This window comes from Heloderma suspectum, chromosome 3 (assembly GCF_057233095.1).
Source record: "Heloderma suspectum isolate Gila_16-S chromosome 3, 16-S_ref, whole genome shotgun sequence".
NCBI classification, from domain to species: Eukaryota; Metazoa; Chordata; class Lepidosauria; order Squamata; family Helodermatidae; genus Heloderma; species Heloderma suspectum.
In genome coordinates, this window is record NC_139460.1 from 175,427,453 (window position 1) to 175,446,482 (window position 19,030).

The 19,030-nt window shown below is 45.1% G+C and overlaps 1 protein-coding gene across 2 annotated transcripts in view; it reads left to right on the forward strand.

Annotated features, from left to right (window-relative positions):
- The window catches only part of GTF2F2 (general transcription factor IIF subunit 2), a 117,437-nt gene extending 107,518 nt beyond the window's left edge, over positions 1 to 9,919 (forward strand). For both annotated transcript variants that reach the window (XM_084844957.1, XM_084844958.1), the window contains one exon: positions 9,165 to 9,919. In XM_084844957.1, the coding sequence (XP_084701083.1) occupies positions 9,165 to 9,284 (120 nt within the window). In that variant the 3' untranslated portion in view covers positions 9,285 to 9,919. The remainder of the gene's footprint in view (positions 1 to 9,164) is intronic.
- The last annotated feature ends 9,111 nt before the right edge of the window (positions 9,920 to 19,030 follow it).

Sequence of the window (19,030 nt, forward strand, 5' to 3'; positions counted from 1 at the left end):
GGGAAGGACTCATTGCTAGTTGCAAGCTTTCATTGTTTAATCAGTGTGATAATTGATTCCAGCTTGATAAAACTCAATTAAAGTTAAGGCTGACATGATGAGGCTGCAGCACCAGGTGTCATGTTCCTTCATCCTCTCCCTTCACAATCATCACACTCCAGGAAACAAAGCTTCAGGCCAACAAGACTAGCTTCTTTACAAATGCAGATTCTAGGAAGCTCAGACTGCATAGAACCAGCTAACCCACATAGCTACAAATATCAATAGAGGTTACAAAGTGGAAGTTGCCAGCAATCTAGGCATGAATTTTGCAGGCAGACTAGCTTCGCAGGGATGTCCCTCCCTTAGGGTGGCTCCCTCCTACATTGGCTTCCACAAGTGGCCAGCCCGGTGGAGCGTTTGAGCCCTACCCCTAACTTTTCCCACTTCGCTCTGCATCGGACTCTAGCATCCCTCAAGTCACGCCCCTCGCACTCCTCCTCTGAAACTTGAGTTCTCATGGGGGAGGAATGGGGGAGCAGTTCAGCCTGGGCCATCTGTGTGTCAAGGTCTTGGGAAGAAAGTCTCGCTGTATCTGAGCTCACTAGGCAGGGTGCCTCCCTCTGTTTTTGCTGTTCCCGTTCTGGTTCCGAATCTGAGCTGCCAGACATCCCCACATTCTCAGATTCTTTCCTGACACCAGGAGTGCTACAAACGGTGCCCGTGTCTGATCCATAATGTATTCAGAGGTTGTGGACAATCACTTCGCTTTGCCTGCCTCACACCAACCCTAGTGATTTTTCTCAGCTTCTGCTTATAGTCTCCGGCACCGGAGGGAAACAACTAACTGCAGGGCCTCAATAACAACTAACTGCAGTCCCCATCAGCAAGTGAGCTTGCTCAGCCATCACAATATATACTGGGAATTGTGAGTACACAAACTTTCCACTACTCTTCCCAAGCCATGATCTCAGAGGCTCTGCAGATGCATCATCAAGGATGTAACAGCCAGACTGAAGAATCCACCACCAATTTATGCCCCCTTACTTATTTCTGGGAGTCAGTGAGGAGGAAGAATATAAGTTTTTAGAAGGTATCTAAGGGAGATTCCAGAAACATACAATCTGCCAGCCTCATTTCTGGCCCAGGTAAATTAGCAAAAGTACCACTAAGGCTAGAATTGCCAAATATTAATAGAACAACCAGCCTTGCTGAGAAGCCTTGCTAATGGACAGCCTTTGCAAGGGGATGTCTTGGCTCCCTTGCCAAGTTGTTAGAATTCACTGAGGGTGTGAAAGGTATTGGATGCTTCCGCACCAGGATTTGGATCCAGATTTAATTGCATGTGGCTGGGCTAAGAAGAAGTTCTTCTTCATGGTCTCTGTGCATAACACATATGAGCTCTGCGCCTGTGCGGAGTCCTGTTTTGGGAAACTTCTATAGCTGAGGAATTTTTGGCAGGAACCCTCCCCCACCATCCCAGTGCGCATGTCCCTAATGGGTTCCCGTCTATTCCCTCAGTTCTTCTTTGACCGCCATTGTGGTAGCCTCATTGGGAACTTCTGTCGTCATTCTAGTCAGTTTTTTGCAGATTGCTGAGGTTTTTATTGTATCTTTTCTATTCTGCTGTCATTCTTTCTCTCTGTCGTACTTTGCTTTACTTCGGCAATTATTTGTTGTGATCTTTGTGATTGCTCGATTGCCTCGGGGCGTATGGCCATTCTGCAAATGCATCCAGTGCAGTAGTAAATTCCTGCCAATGGACAGATACTTCCTCTGCCCGTTTTGCTTGGGAGAGGGGCATATGGCTGATAACTGCGCACACTGCCAGACCTTCACTAAAGAGGCCCATTGGAATTGTTCAGACAGACTTGGGCAGTGTTGTGGGAAAGAGCCTTGGAGGCAGTGGAGGCTCCAAAGGATCCTATAGCTCAAGTGTAACCTCCTGGAGCCTGTTTCAGCCACCTCACAATGGGTACGAGTGTCTGGGTCTGCTTCACCCCCTGCTCTGGCTCTAACTGTGGACCATACCGCCCTTCCTATGCCTGGGCGGTCACTGGCACTCTTGATGGCCAAAAAGCTATCTGAGAAGGCCAGGACTCCAAAATCCTCTTTGGACTCCCAAAAGAAAAAGAACAGGAGAAAAGAATCAAAGAGAGCGAGGATCCTGCTCCAAAAGTGCCCCTAGGTGTTCCTGTTCCACTGCTGCTGATGCATTTGCTGATGCCAGTGAGGCTGATTGTGTTGGTACTGATGTAAGACTAGATCCAAATTGCATCAACTTTGGAGGGTGAAATAAGAGATCCCACTCCAATTCAGGTCAGGGACTGCAGGACTCACAGATTCAATCTCTGATCCATAGTGCATGCCTTCAAGAGGGGTCTCTAAACTTGATGATCTCCGAGTTTTACCCGTTGGGATGGAGAGAAGGAGCTTGTAGGGCTCACAAGCCCTGGGGTTAATCCCAGTCTCCCATCTCTGACTGGGACCAGCAATCTGAGTGGTCTCTACCTCGGAGACGAACTTATTACTGGGAGGGGTGCCATTCTCTGCGTGACAGAGCAGCTCATTATGATCATTTGAGGTATCTCAAGGCTGCCTCACCTTGATACCGCGCCGCACCGTCAGCATCTTTATCTCGGCTGCCCGTTGAGGGCATGTTTTTGTCTCCACCACCGGCACCGTTACCCAGATGGTTGCCTGGGGTGAGTGCGCACATGTTGCTCTCTGACCTGACTGTGTTGCTGGTGTCCAGCCATCGAGCCCCTTCTCCAATCCTTCCTGATCGGCTGAGCACTCTGCTGCCTTCCCTCAGTAGTAAGACAGCTTTGGGGTGCGCCGTCTGACCTGATGCATCACCCCATTTGGGCATGGAGGATGACCAGTCTGATTCTGCCTCTTATTCTTCAGTGACCCCATCTGCCTCTTCACCAGATGGGATCTCAAGATCCAGCTTCCCTGTCTGACGATACAGGCCATTTTTCAGACCAAATTCTTTGGATTGCTCAGTCATTTGGTCTTGAGGTGCAGCAGCTGGTCCAGAGGGTTACAGATCCAGTGCTTGATGCGGATCCCACAGAGGTGTCAGCACCGATAGCAATCCTGTTTTTACTGACTCTGTTGCAGATGGTCCAACAGTCGTGGAAAACCCCATCTTCTATGACACCCAAGTCCAAGTGATTAGAGAACACATATTGTGTTCAGGAAAAGACATGTGGGGTTTCTGTTTACTCCTCAACCCACCTCCATCACAGGGTTGTTACATGGCAGATTGCAGAGGGTTCATTTGTCTCCTGTGGACAAGGAGGGCCGTAGGTTAGATCTGATGGGGCATAGAATCTGTTCCTCTGCAGCCCTCGGTCTGCAAATCTGAAACTATCAAGCAGCCATGTCCCAGTACCAGTTATTTCTCTGGCAGAAGATGGGAGCCGTTTGTGACCACTTACCTGATTATTAGAGAGACTTAGCTAGAGTCTTCCAATCCAAGTCAATGTGCCTTTCCCAGCAACAAATTAATACCTCCCGGCACCAGGTCGACTGCAATGTTAAGGTGATGGTGGGTGCGGGGGCTCTGAGACACCATGTGTGGCTAAGATCACCGGGCCTGTGACAGGAGGCTCAGTCCCATGTTGAAGATTTCCTTGCCCTCTCCTTCCCAGCCTCCTGAAAATACTCCACAGAGGGTGTCCTCCCCTACTGAATGCAGGGGAGCCCTGAAAATTGGGTAGGGGAACAGAGCCCTTCTATCAATGGAAGGCAGATCCTGGATCCAACTGCAGGTGCTTAGTCTGGGATTGCCATCCTTTATTCACTCACTTTTTTACAGAGAATTCAGATGAGGTCATTACATCGTATTTCTGTGTTTTTCTTTACTGGTCCTCCTAATGCTTTTTAGGCCCGATGTGTGGTGCAGTTTAAACTTAAACTGCAATTGCAGCACCAGTTTGTCTCAATGTGGAGTAGCAAAGTTTTGTGGAGGCTTTTTAGGGCTACTGACCCTTTTGATTAGAATGTTCTTGCTCTACAAAGTATGCCTTCTTCTGACTTTGATTTCTTCCTGTTCAGCAAGGCCAGGTAATTCAAATGCCTCAGAATTAATCAGACCCTGTTCCCCATCTGAGGGAGTGGCTTTAATTACTGGTTTCTTCTCATTGTGTTTTCTTTTTTATAATGAAATAATGCTGTTAAGAGTATAAAAGAAAAAAAAAATGAGCAGAATCTAGTAATTTAAAGTGCACGCACCCCAGATGGGAATGGGTACTAATTAAGGGGCAGACTATCAGTAATGCTAGCTGTGCCAAACAGGTCTAAATTAGAGGCAAAGCAAACCATTTGTTCCAGAGGAGGAAGATTTTAATTAAAGCTACAGGAGACCTTTGCTGAACAGGATTTTCATGTGAGTAAACACTATAGAAGGATCTTGACCATAGGGAAGCTGAATATAATATGCTATATTAAGTGCTGTGTGGGACCCCCATTTTAATTTCACTTCCAGCTTACTGTGGAAAAGCAGTGCCTTGGCGAATGCTAAAGGAGCCATTATATACTTGGACTTGCGGGAAGCTTTTGACAACATTCCTTCCTAAAGGCACTTAAGATACCAGCAATTATGTGATAAAAGAATCCTCATGAATTGATAACTGGAGCTGGAAGAGAAACAGACTTGCACAGATGTAACACTTCCCCAACTTGCCCTTGGAAGTGCACAAAATGGAAAAGAATCTCATATTTATTTTTATTAGCATCAGCAATGTCATTCTTTTAAAACATAAATATTCACAGATGGCCCTGCCGACTCTGCTCCTGCCTTTTTAAAAGGCAGATGTAATGAGATGTATCAAGTAGATGAATTTCAGATGTGCTAAGGGCTCTTAATAGTATTCTCTGATATTTGTGCTAAAAGGCTCTGTCCTGGAAAGCGTAGATTTGTAGTGTTCTAACTCTCCCATAGGGTTAGGATTGTTCCTACTAGAAGAGACCACAGTTAAATAGTCAGACTTGGATGGGACCAAGCCTGCATGTACAGACCAGTTTCCACATTCTAGAGCATCCTCTGCTAGCGGTTCTTGCCTATTAGTATTTTATCTATGGCTTAGTAGGCTCATATGATGAATTGCTGCCACCTGGTGGCATTGAGGCTGTATCAAGAATCCTTGGAGCATTGAAATGATGGCAGGCAGCATGAAAGCAGATCTAACATTTTAAAGTGTGGTGCAGATGGTGTGAACACGCATTCGCTGCCCTGAAACCACACTCCAGAAACTGAAAAACTTTTGGAGTGTGTGTTCAAACTGCTCAGTAAAACTGAGGAGAAAATTACACAAATACCCTAGCAGCAAACATTCAATCCTCTGCACTTGGGCAGGACCAAAGAAAAATTACGAATGAGTCTGGAACACTCTGTGGTGCCCTTCTCAGCTTTTAGGAGCATGAGGGATAGGGCACTGAGAAGGGACGAGGGAGGATGGCAAGATCGCAAGGAGCAGCAGGGTTTTTTTGCCAGGATATGAACAACCCAGCAACAAACCATGTGTTCTCACAGTGGCCTGTTGGTGAAAAATAAGCCAGCTTGTGGAAACCGTGACAGGTTCACACAACACGACAACCCACCATGGCTGATGAACCATGGCGTGTTGCTGTGTCGTGCAAACCACCTCATAGTGATGGCCGTACTTAAATAATAATATAAATTATTCATTTACAGATTTTGGTGTATAACACTAACTTAATTGGTAGGCCAAATTCTTACACTTCCATAATGCATACAGTGGCAGTGTCCCAATGCTGCTTAACACATTATTTCTGCTTAGCTTATTCTTTAGTTTAGGCTTTTTAGTTTATGCAAAGGAATTTCAAAGTTCACTTTTGCTTCTAGTGATCCTTTTAGTTCTTTACTGAGCTCTATTGAGAGGATTCTTATAAAGCGGATTCTATTTTGAACGTTATCAAGAGGATAAAACTCAACAAGTACTCATACTTGCTGTGGAATTCTTTTATGATTATCAGTTAACATCAGTTGGCCTGCTGATCCAAAATCATTACTGTTCTGATATTCAATACTTGCATATTTTTGAGGTTTCTTTTCTTGTTTCTTTTTCTTGCATCAGCAACGGGCTGGTCTAGATGACCTTTATGGTTCCTTCTGACTATATGATCCTGCCCTCTCCTGGATCAGTGTGGCCAACTTCAGGCATTGAAAGTTAGTAGTTAATGGAGGTTGATTAGCAGGTGCCAGTTCAATGTTAATTGCAGATAGGGGGGCTAACTATGTTTGGCGAAAATTACCAGAAGACAACGCCAATTTGTCCTAAAACTGTAGCCAATTTTAACTCACAGAGCATGTTATGTAAAGCGTTCATTTATTTTGAGCAAATCATTTAATTTGTAATTGTACAAGTATGAGAATGTATTTACACTTAGGTCTTCCTGCAAAGGGCGTTGTAAGGGCTGTTGGCACCTGCACATTTCCCTTACAAGCACAAGTCTGGGGATAGTATGGTGCTCTTTACTTGAGGTCATTCTGCAAGCCTGAGCTAAACAGAGTGGATGTTGTACCCTAATATGAGTATTGCATCCTCAAAATAGATGGGCTTACGCAGGAGGTGAGGGCCCCTTGGTGGTCTTCAGCAGTATAACTCCTGGTAAAACACAACTTACACATAACTTGTAGATACATCAGTTTATGCCAAAACATGTTTTTGCCCATGTGATTGAGCTAAACGTGCAATAAAAAAGTAATCTCTTTGTTTTTTAATCAAATAAAATGTAGGCTTTTTTGAACTATTAATAAGGGCCTGATAGCAGAATTGGGATTAACCCTGTGGCAAATATTATATTGGGCCATATATTGTTTAATGTATCTACAGCCCAGGCCACCACATCTTTGATTCAGGGGGATTACAGCCACATTTTCACCCTGATTTATGCGACCCACACTAAAGTGAGCTTGGTATATCAATTTTAGCCGTTCTGCTACCAGTGGAACCTTTTTTGTCCCATTCTCTACCCCCCCTACAATATTTATTATCCAAAACTTTAAATTTATATTTAGTTGAATTACTTGGGCTTAGCTTTTCATTTGAACTCTCAATTTAAAAAAATTATATATTTTGATTCTTGCCTGTGACCTGGTGAGAACCTTGACAGGAGCGGTCTGCTTCATCAGCTTGGGCCAGCATGTCAGGATTGCATTGCCTTAAATATAAACATGGAAATGTTTCTTACATGCTGGCTAGTGGATAGCATCAAATAGGAGGATATAGGGCTTTTGTGGCTCCAGTGTTTGTCTATTTTTTTCAGTACGTACTATAGGCTTTTTCCTATTTCTCAAAATTCCAAGAGACATCAGTCAAACATAGTAATTCTGCAAGTTCCAGTCAGGACAGTTTGGTTTTGCTTCATAGCGTCGTTTGAAAAACATGATTTAAAAGCACAGACCTTTAATATTTGGGCTGTGTAGGTCCGGAGCAGTTCCAAATATAAAGCCGTAGCTTGTGATGTAAGAGCATTTACTGATTGTTGCCTGATTAGTGCAATAAAAATTGGTGTAGAAGAGGGGGGAAATCAAATACTTTCAAAGTAGCAGTACACTTGTTTATCCAAGTTGCAATGTGTTTAGGACCAGTTGGAGCAAAACCTAAAACTGACTTCATATTAGCCATATTGAGAACCATGATAGTGCTCACAGGACTGGAACAACTAGTTGAATCAATATAAGTTAAAAACTGTCAGCTCTTCAAATTTAAATTCATTTTGTTGTGGATACAATTCTCTCTCTCCCTCTCCCTCTCCCTCTCCCTCTCTCTCTCTGCATGTTGGCTGCATCAGGTACAGTTGCAGCATTAGTGACTGGGACTTATAGCTCTCTGCTGCATTCCTCTCTTTACTTTTATGCTCAGATATTTGCAGGCAGAATAGCTTTTTTACATGTACTGTGTGCTGTTGTAGAATTGGCGGATGCAAAGTGAAAAAATCCAATCTTTCTACAAATACAACTAGGAGCATCAGTCTGTAGAGTTTAAAAATGCAGGTTTTTTTTAATAACACATGAGGTTATCCTGTTCCCTTTTAGTCTTAGATAAGTGCTTATCAACTCAAGTCTTTTCATACTGAGGCAGCCTATATTGAAAGGTAAATTAAACATTTCTCAATAGTCTTCCTTGGCAAGTCCAATAAAGCAAAATCAGCTATTTCCTAAAAATCAAGGACATCATTCTTTTTTGTGTCTGTGTGGATTCTTTACCACTGTTTGGCACTCATGATCTTAAAGACACATGATTCTCTGTGCAATGGGACTTGTTCATGTGCCTCAGTTTCCCCTTTCTGTGATATGTGTTGTTGGCTACTGGGGATTCATAAAGCTGCTCTGCCTCTGGTGACCCTTGTATTTGCCCCACCAGGTCCAGTGGCCACCAGCCACCAGTGTTAGTATGGATATGGTCTCTGTAGGGAAACAAAAATTCATAGATCATTGTTAAGCGACCCACCCACCCACCCACCCACCCAACAGCAGGCCTCCTGGCTATGACCAGCAGGGTAGCAGGTGCAGAGTGCCTTTGTGAGGCTGGAGTGTAACGTGGGCTACTGCATCTGTAGCCTAACTGTCTGTCATAGGAGTTGCTAGGCTGCTGGAGCCTGTCTTTCTCATTTGTAAGCCTGATGTCTCTTTTTTGATTGATGTGAGCTGCTTTGGAAGATAATAATTGTCTCAAAAATGAACAATACAGTAAGTTGTTGTTGTTGTTGTTTTTTTTAAGCCAGGATGGTAGCTTGGAGCCATACCTCTTGGGCAGCTGCCTAAGGAGAGAAGAGGGAGGAAGAGGGTGGGGAACAAGGCAACAGCAAGCAGCAGGCAACATATGTGATGCACTGTGAGGGCACTGGCAGGCCTAGGCATTGTGTAGTTGGTGTGGTGGGAATGGGACTTCCTGGGTGGGGCAACCAGTGCTCGTGCATCGGTCTTCCTGCTTCTGTGGCGGAGAATTAAAAGGATGTGCTGTAGCACCTCCTGTTGTCCTCCAGAGGTGGGCCTCTGTGGGTGGAGGTGGCTTACGCTGTCATTCTTTCACAATTGTTGACAATGTGTGCAGAAGACTATTCAATGAAACGGGTATGCGTTAGACCATCTGATATAAGTGTATATTTTTGTATTGATACCAAATTAAATATTTTCTTTTCTTTTTCAGAGCTACTTGAAAGAAATTTTAAGAGACATAGGTATCTACAATGTTAAGGGAACACACAAAAATACTTGGGAACTTAAGCCAGAATACAGGCATTACCAAGGTGAAGATAAGAGTGATTAGCAGAATAGTTAACCAAGCAAGCAAGTTGACAACTTTGGGAACAGGAAGGGCAACTGCACAATTCCCCCTTAACACAGTAAGAATTATTAATTTGTAATAAGCGCGGCTTCATTAAAAAGAAGATTTTGCCAGGAACATTCTCGAAGTTTTTGTTTTGATTTTGGCAGACAAATTATTTATAGAATAAACTTGTATTAGATTTCTTTAATGTTTGGTCTTTTATTGTAGTTTTTTGTGTTTTGTAAAAATATAACAACATTAGTAAAGGGACTTAGAAGTATTATTTATGGCAAAGCTGAGTTTATCCCATTACTAAAACCCTGAGTGGTCCTGAATCTTGAAGCTCAACTCCTAGAGCACATCATGGGATGCTGTACAACTCTTAGGATCATACTTACCGAGAATAACCAGAAGTGGGACATATTTTGAATAGCCTCTGAAATGTTCCTTAGAGCAAGGAAAGGAGTGGGGAGATTGCTTTTGATACACAGACTGATGATGATAGGATATTATTACAACTTAAATCACTGAAGAAAACATTTAAGTACAGTAAGGAACAATATAATGACTTTTTTTGTATAAAAAGGTAAATGTTTTGTGTCTGTATTAATAAAAGAAGCGTTTTAATTTGTACAAATACAAATGTGTGTGCTTTACTGTCTGAGTTACAGGGGTTAAAAAGTTAAGTCTGAAAATATTACAGAATACCAATAGCTTTCTTTTAAATATAAAAGCAAAAACACCGCAACATTAATTGTGAAAGTGGAAGTGGGGTTCTGTTTATGAAAGAACGTGTCGCTGTCTGCAGTTCATCTGGCGTTTAATATTCTTCTAACTGTAGAAAATGCAATTCCACAGTACCATGTTCCCTTGCTCCGCAAAGTAGGACTTCACCCTCCAGCTTGGTCAATGGACAATCAAGACCATGATGCTCTCTTGTGAGGATGGGAATTCTATAACAAAGCCCAGGGAGATGTTAGTCCATGGCAGCTAGGCAGAGTAGACCCTGGGGTTTGGGTGTAATATATTTGTCCTAGCATCACAGGACTAAGCATACTGTTTGATGGCCTTCCAGATGGACTGTCACCAGACGGTGTGACTCAGGGGTCCATGCTGCATGATGGCCCTCCTGAATCCTGCTCTCAGAACATCACGGGATTGGTGCAGGGCATTAGATGGATCAGAATAAGTCGCCTGGAACTTAGCTAGGTGCTGACAGGCATAAGGTTCACCTGGCAGAGCCATCTGTATCTATGAAATAAAATCCACAATGGTCACTTGGATGAAAGAAGAAAACTCTTTTTTTCTGGGATAAGATGCACACCTCCCCATTTTGTTCACCTGGTCAGTGTGTATGTATGTATGCCATCACAAACTAGAATCAAGAGTATGAGTCAGTGAGTTCAGTGGGGTTTAGGGATTTAATAGTTCTGAAGTATTCCAGGTTTCTGTGCTGTGTCATTAGTTTAGTAAGGTGTTGAGCCCATTCAAGTAGGTGCTGCCAGCACTCAGATGCAACCTCAATGGTCAACAGTTCTCAATTCTGATTTAAAGCTGCTGTAGAGAAACTTGTAAGAGTGTCTGTATATGGAAATTCTAAAAGAAGAAGAAAAGCTCTCTGTTCCAGATGTTGTAATTTCTTTCAGCTGGGCTGTTTTTGTAGGTAGAAGGCACAGGGATGGAGATTGCAGGGCTCCTGGCATTGGGATAAGACTACCCCCATTGCCTGACTGAATACATCTACTTATACAATAAAAAATAATCTCGGCAGTAGATGGCAGTGAGCAAAAGTGTTCTTCAGTAGACTAAATGCCTCCTGTGCTGCCGACCTTCAGAAGGACTGGAACTGCTTTTTAAAGAGAAATTGTCTTTGAAAGATTGTGGATAAAAGTGGTAGAAGTTAACAAAGCCAAGGTAGTGCTACATTCCCTATATGTGTCAGTAATGGCTGGTGTGTTTCAAGGGCCCTTCCAAGTCAGGGGTGGGTGGGGTCACACCAGAGCGTTGGACCACTCCACAGACCACCCTGAGCTGTAGCTTACCGGGTAGAACAGCAGAGCATGCATTCCCAGGTGCCCTGGTCTAAACCCAGCCATTCCTGGTTCAGGGGTGAGTGAAATGTTAATTGTTTATTGACAATACTGCATGGAAACAGGAACTGAAAGGAGTAATCTTGGCTGGCCTATGCGTACTCCTTGTTGTGTGCCATATTGTTCCAAATTCTGGGGACATGAGTAGGGTTGTCAACTGACTGCTCTTTTGACTTTACAGCTGCTTGGTTTGTAGACATCAGCAGGATACGTTGTTCATTGTATTAAGATAAAGCTGATTATCTGCTAATGTCTGCAGACCTACAAGTCTACAGTGGCCAGTTGGGAAATTGGAACGCTCCGGCTTTTAGAGAGAGAACAAAAGTCCTGAGGTCTCTTTGTCATTTGCTTTTTTTAAAATCTGTGACTTTTGTTTGATTTTAGTGTTTTATCTTATTAGCTGTTTTGTGTATATTTGGTAGAAAGGCGAGGTATAAATAAACGTATAAACAAAGCATTCCAGCCCCAGTGACAAAGCATCAGCAAACAAGTGAGTTAAGCAACTGTGCAAGTTTAGCAGCAGGGTGAGGAAGTCAGGGCAGTCGACTTTTTCCTCCCTATTCTGTACTCACACTAAGTAACAGTAAATAAATAATCCTAAATAATTTTCCCCACCTTCTCGTAGTAAACAACTAAGCTTTTCAGGGAAAACATGCCCAGATTTTAAAAAAAAAAACAGTTATGAAGGTAGAAAGCCAGCAGGGGGGCAGGAGCTGTCCAGTGTATTGCATTGAGTGCCACATGTACAACTATCTACCTGCTGGACAGAAGTCATGGGTGTGTGCTCGGTGTAATGAGCTCCTGTCTCTCCGGTTCATTCCCTTGAAGCCAAGGTTACTGACCTGGAGAAGCTAAGAGAGGCAGAGAGGTTGGTGGATAAGAACTTCAGGGACCTATTAGCCATGTCCCACTCCCAGGGTGATAGCTCCTCTGCTGTCATGGAGAATGCGGGTCTCAGGGAAGGAGGATGTCATGCTGAGGAAGAGGGAAATGATCCCTTAGAAGGGACCCATTCCTTGGAAGACAAACAAATATCCTCTCGCACCAAGGATGTGCCTCCAGGGGGAGGGGGGCTTGTGGTAGTGGGAGATTTGATCATTAGACACATAGACAGCTGGGCGTGATGGGCATGTAGACTGCTTGGTGAATTGCCTGCCTGGTGCAAAGGTTGCGGATATCACGCGCCATCTAGATAGCATAGTAGATAGTGGTGGGGTGGAGTGGAGTCTGTGGTCATGGTCCATGTTGGTACCAACGATGTGGGGAAATGTAGTCGTGAGGTCCTGGAAGCCAAATTTAAGTTGCTAGGTAGGAGGTTGAAATCCAGGACCACCAAAGTGGCTTTCTCTGAAATGCTACCTGTTCCATGCGCACAGCCAGCTAGACAGGCGAAGCTGAGGAGTCTCAATGTGTGGATGAGACGGTGGTGCAAGGAGGAGGGGTTCAGATTTATGTTAGGCACTGGGGAACGTTGTGGGACAAACCAGGCCTGTACAAGAGGAGCGGACTCCACAATCCAAAATGGAACCAGACCACTGGCACTAAACATAAAAAGGGTGGCAGAGCAGCTTTTAAACTAAACTCTGGGGGAAACTTGACAGGAGCTGTGAAGCATCCGGTTCAGGTTAAATGAAGATGAAAATTTGTTTGATTGCCCTAATGTAGAAGGGGAGGAAATAGGCCAGGAGTACATGGTAGAACATAATAGCCAATCAAAGGGGCCAACCTCCCATAGCAAAAGATGCACACGCCAGAAGCATCTGGGGAAGGATACAGTGTACAGGTGTTTTTATGCAAATGCTAGAAGCCTCCAAGCCAAAATGGGAGGGCAGGAGTGCTTGATTTTAAAGGAAAACCTGGATATAGTGAGCATTACAGAAACCTGGTAGAGTGGAGAGGACCAGCGGGATATGGTCATCTCTGGATATAAACTCTATAGGAAGGACAGAGAAGGGCGTAGTAGGGGAGGTATTGCACTGTACATCAAAGAGGGCATAGTGTCGAGCGGACTAGAACACCTAAAAGGGGCAGGCTCTTCCACAGAAGCGCTGTGGGTGACAATACCAGGCTCCAAAACTAATTTAGTGCTAGGAACATGGTATCGTCCCCCAGACCAGAATGCTCAGTGTGACCTTGAGATGGAAAACGGAATCAGGGAGGCCTCCAAACAAGGAAGTGTTGTAATAATGGGCAACTTCAATTACTCCCATATTGATTGGATAAATGCATGTTCCAGCCATGAGAAAGAGGTTAAATTTCTTGATGCCCTAAACGATTGTGCCCTAGAACAGTTGGTCATGGAACTGACTAGAGGGGAAGCAGCCTTGGATTAAATCCTAAGTGGTGTTGCCCAGAACCTAGTACGAGATGTAAATGTTGTTGAACCACATGGAAACAGTGATCGCAGTGCTATCAGATTTAATATACAGAGTGGCCCAAAAGTAGGTATACAGTATAGTTTATTTGCATTTTATCACATTGTTTATTACGTTTACATTTGTTTAACACAGTTCAATCTTGTAAGTGCTCGAAATGTATTCCATCAACATTGCAACATTCCTCAAACCTGTCCAGAACACAAATTCCGGTCCGCATCAATGTCCATAAATGCTTCCGAGATGAACTCTTTTAATTCATCCACTGTCCGGGGATTCCTCTCAAAAACCTTATTCTTTACTACGCCCCCCAAAAAGAAGTCCATTGGTGTTAAGTCGGGTGAACGTGGCGGCCATTCAATGCTGCCACGTTGTCTGATCCAATGCTGTGGGAAGGTGTTGTCAAGATAGTCCCTTACTGCAAAAGCATAATGAGGAGGTGCCCCATCTTGTTGGAAGAGCAGTTCAGCGAAGTTAGCCCTGGTTCTGAGTTGTGGCACTACCACATCACGTAACATGTTTAGGTAATTGTTACTATCCACAGTTGTATCAAAGAAAACCGGTCCTACAACACCTTCACTGGACAGTGCACCCCACACTGTGACGCCTGGCTGGTTCAGTTGAGATGTGATAGTCAAATGAGGATTTTCATCTGCCCAATACACACAGTTATGCCTGTTCACGTGGCCTGGCAACTTGAAAGAAGCCTCATCTGACCAGATGATCTTATCAAGAAGGTCTGGTTCGTTAGAGATTTGGTTATGCATCATCTCACAGAATTGCAGCCGATGGTCTGGGTCGTCCTCCAGAAGACCATGTAACAGTCTTGGACGGTATGGCTTCAATTTCAATTTACGCATTAAGCTTTACAAGGACGTTCTAGGTATGGAAAGCTGTTTAGACGCACATTGTGTGGACTTTTCCGGACTGTTCACAAATGTCAGAGTGACTCTCATCTCATTTTCCTCATAGGCGTCCTAGGATGTCCAGATTTCGGTGCATTAGCCTCTGCACCTGTTGCTTCAAATTTATCTCTAAGACAATAAATTGTCAGACGTGTTGGTGGAGGAGCGTCAGATGCTTCTTGCCATGCTGTGCGCACCCACTCGGCATTTTCAGTCTTCCAGTACTGCTTTAGAATCCACTTTCTTTGTTCTTGACTCAACTTCGCTGCCTTCATTCACAATATCAGTAAAAAAAATAACTAAACAACTGTATACCTACTTAAGGGCCTCACTCCCCTCACTCTCTACACTTAATTGATTTAACTGTCACTCCCTGTCACACACTCTTCCCAACTGTCATTCTGACTCCACCAACACATCTTCTACTCACACATTCTCTCCCCCTCCCATCAATATTCTAAACAACTGTATACCTACTTTTGGGCCACCTGGGATATATAAGTGGAAAAGTGCCCAGGAAGTCCAACACAGTCACATTTGACTTCAAAAGAGGAAACTTCTCTAAAATGAGGGAACTGGTGAAAAAGAAGTTAAAAAGGGGAGTCAAGAGGATTAAATCCCTTCAGAATGCTTGGAGATTATTCAAAACCACAATAATAGAAGCCCAGCTAAAATGTATACTACAGGTTAGGAAAGGTAGGACAAAGTCCAAGAGGTCGCCAGCATGGTTAACAAGTTAAGGGAGCTGTTAGAGAAAAGACGGTTTCCTTCAGAAAATGGAAGTCTTGCCCAAGTGAGGAAAACAAAAGGGAGCACAAGCTTGCACAAAGGCAATGTAAGCAGACAATAAGATATGAAAAAAAGCATTTGGAAGAGCATATCGCTAACAACATCAAGGCCAACAAAAAGGAATTATTTAAATATACAGAAGCAGAAAATCAGCTAGGGAGGCAGCTGGACCATTGGATGACAATGGAGTTAAAGGAGAACTGAATGAGGACAAGGAGATTGCAGAGAAGCAGAATGAATTCTTTTCATCCATCTTCACTGCAGAAGATATAGGACAGATACCTGTGCCCGAACTGAGGTTTTCAGGACGGGAGTCTGAGGAACTGAGGCAAATAGTGGCGACAAAAGATGAAGTTCTTCTTCGTGGTCTCTGTGCATCACACTTATGGGCTCTGCGCCTGCACGGAGACTCATTCCAAGCTGCATAGGGGTTTTTTTGGTGGGAACCCCTCCCCCACCGTCTCTGGCATATATAGCATGGGTTCCTGCCTTCCACTCAGTTCCTTTTTGACTACCTTAGTTTTACCTTGTGGGGAACTTCTTTTGACATTCTGTCATGCTGTATTTCTATCTTATCTAAACCTCATTTCTTGAATTTATTTTTCTTCTTTATCTTCAAAATAAAAAAGAGAGAGTAAGAGAGAGCGGTGGAGAGAGAGAGAGAGAGGGAGAGAGGGAGATTGTTGGTGGTGTTGGGGAGCATCGTTTGCCTCAGTGGCAACGCGTTCTTTCTTCCTCAGCCTATGGCCCCAAAACCTCCGTTTAGAAAGTGCACAGCCTGTGGCAGTAAGGTGCCCTCTTCGGACAACCACTCCTTATATCTTCTTTGCTTGGGGGAATCCCACAAGGTTGAAACTTGCCACCACTGCCAATCACTATCAAAACAGGCTCGCAAGAACAGGTCCAATTGACTAAAAGCAATCCTGTGGCAACGGGCCCTTCAGGTGGTTGACATGCCTAAGGCGCAAACACCCAGGGACCAGCCCTCCGCGGCCCCTTCTACAAGTACAGAAGCGGTCATTGCGACCCAGTCTCCCCCCCCCCGCTCACCACTGAGCCGGTGTGAGTAGACCCACCTACTCCAGGAAGGAGCTTGGCCACTTCAGTGGCAAAAACGCTCTCAAAATGGGCAAAACGCCCTAAACCAGTGGCAGATGCACCAGAAAAGAAGAGGAAAAAGAAATCCTCCAAACAACAGGAAAAGGAGCGGGATCTCCCACCTCCTCCTCCGTTATTGAATTCTCCTATTCGTGCCGTGCCCACCACGCACACAACTACTCTGGAACCGGCCTCTATGGTCTCGGAGGGTGAGTTGAGGGATACACCAATCCCACCACGCCGTCCAACTCAGACAGTCGGGACCATCAAGCCCCTCTACCTCCTGTTCCACCTCATGCCGTCTCTGTGGTTCAATGACCTACTGAATCGCAGGAATCCGGGGAGGACTACCAGTCCGCCTCCTCCTCATATTCCTCAGTCCCTCCATCTCTCTCATCACCAGGCGATGTCGTCAGAACACAAAATAGAGCCTCACGTTCGGAAGGCATGGGCCACTTCTCCGAACAAGTGCTGAGAATGGCGCAATCGTTGGGCATCGAGGTGCAACAACCTCCCCAACAAATTCACGATCTGGTATTCGATGCTGTTGCGACAGACCTGTCCACACTGGTGCCCATCCCTTTTCTTCCAGCCCTGCTGAGTGCAGTCCAACAGGCGTGGAAAGCACCTTCGTCCTTGACCCCGACGTCCAAGAGGCTGAAATCGATGTACAGGGTTCAAGAGACAGATGCGTCTTCTTTTCACATCAGAAACCGAACTCCATAATTGTGGAGTCTGCCCAAGGTCGCTTGCAGAAAGCACATGCCTCGCCTGTGGATAAGGAGGGTCACAAACTTGATATCAGTGGACGTCGTCTCTACTCCTCAGCGGCATTGGGGCTTAGAATTTCCAACTACCAGGCGATGATGGCCAGGTATCAGCTCTTCCTCTGGGAGAAAATGGACTCCCTCATCACATACTTCCCTGAAGATCAACACGACTTAGCTAGAATGTTTCATGTGGAGGCATCCAAGCTCTCTCATCAGCAGATCAACATTGCCTATCATCAAGTAGACTGCAATGCTAAGAGCATGATGGGATCCATTGCCCTAAGGTGGCATGCCTGGCTCCGCTCTGCGGGCCTAGCTCCTGAGGCCCGCTCGCAGATAGAAAATCTACCCTTCGATGGCAAGGGTTTATTCAACGCCAACATGGATAACCAGATGGACTCTGTGCAGAAAGCCAGAACGACTGCTCGTAAGATGGGCATAGGTCAAGCCCAGCAACAACAGCAGCAGTATGCTCCGTACTGTCAGCATCTGCTGACACCAGACCTATCCACCTCGGCAATTTGGGGACCGGACACCCAGATTCCCACAGCAGCAGCACCAGCAGAGAAAAAGCTACTCCTTCCCCAGGTTCCAACTGAAGGCAAAGGGTGAGGGATTCTCTAAGTGTCGTCTTTGACTTCAGCTCCATTCCCCTCCGTACCGACAATTACAATCCACCTTTTGGAGACCTCTTGAACCAATATTACCCAGCGTGGGCAAGAGTGACATTGGACAACTGGGTGCTAGCTATTGTCCACCACGGATACAGAATAGAATTCAACACACCCCTGCCTTTGGGTCCAAGTCCAGGTCACTCCACCTTCGGAGGTCCTCCACAAAGAAACTCAATCTCTCTTACGAAAGGGCACCATTCAACGCGTTCATCCAAACATCGGTATGGAGGGGTTCTTCTCCACATACTTCATGGTACCAAAACAGGATGGAGGCCTTTGGCCCATTCTCAACCTTTGCAACCTGTTTGTCACTACCCAAAAGTTCAGGATGAGAACTCTAGCCACAATTCTCCCACTCCTATGGAAGGGCTCTTGGTTCACCACGATCGATCTCGAAGACGTGTACTTCCACGTAGCAATAGAACGCTCACACAGAAAGTTCCTCCACTTTCCAATTGGAATGGAACTGTTCCAGTCCAACGTCTTGCTGTTCGGTCTCTCAACAGCCTCACGCGTATTTACCAAGTGCATGGCTGTGATCTGCACTTACTTCCGTCTTCAGAGAGTAGAAATCTACCCTCATCTAGACGATTGGCTACTGGTGGTTCCTCCCGAGAAGTTCTATTGCGCGATAACGTGATTGTCTTGGATCTTCTTCAGGCATTGGGATGGCGAATCAACAAGGAGAAGTCTCACTTGACCCCCACTCAAACAGTTCAGTTTATAGGGGCCGTTCTCAATTCCAAATCAGGTTGGGCGTACCTCCCAACGACTCTTGTCACAAACCTCATTGCGCAAGCCACGTCGATATTCTGTGCCCACCATGCCAGGGCACACGACGTCCAGTGCCTGCTTGGCCACATGGCAGCCACGGTATCGGTCGTGGAATGGGCTCAGCTACGAATGAGACCACTTCAACACTGGTTCATCCAGAACTTCGACTTGACCTGCAACCCTCTCTTTGTCACACTCTCGATACCGGAGGTCGTTGCTCTCAGCTTGGACTGGTGGATGGTCTCCAGGCATCTGATCCAAGGGATGCCAT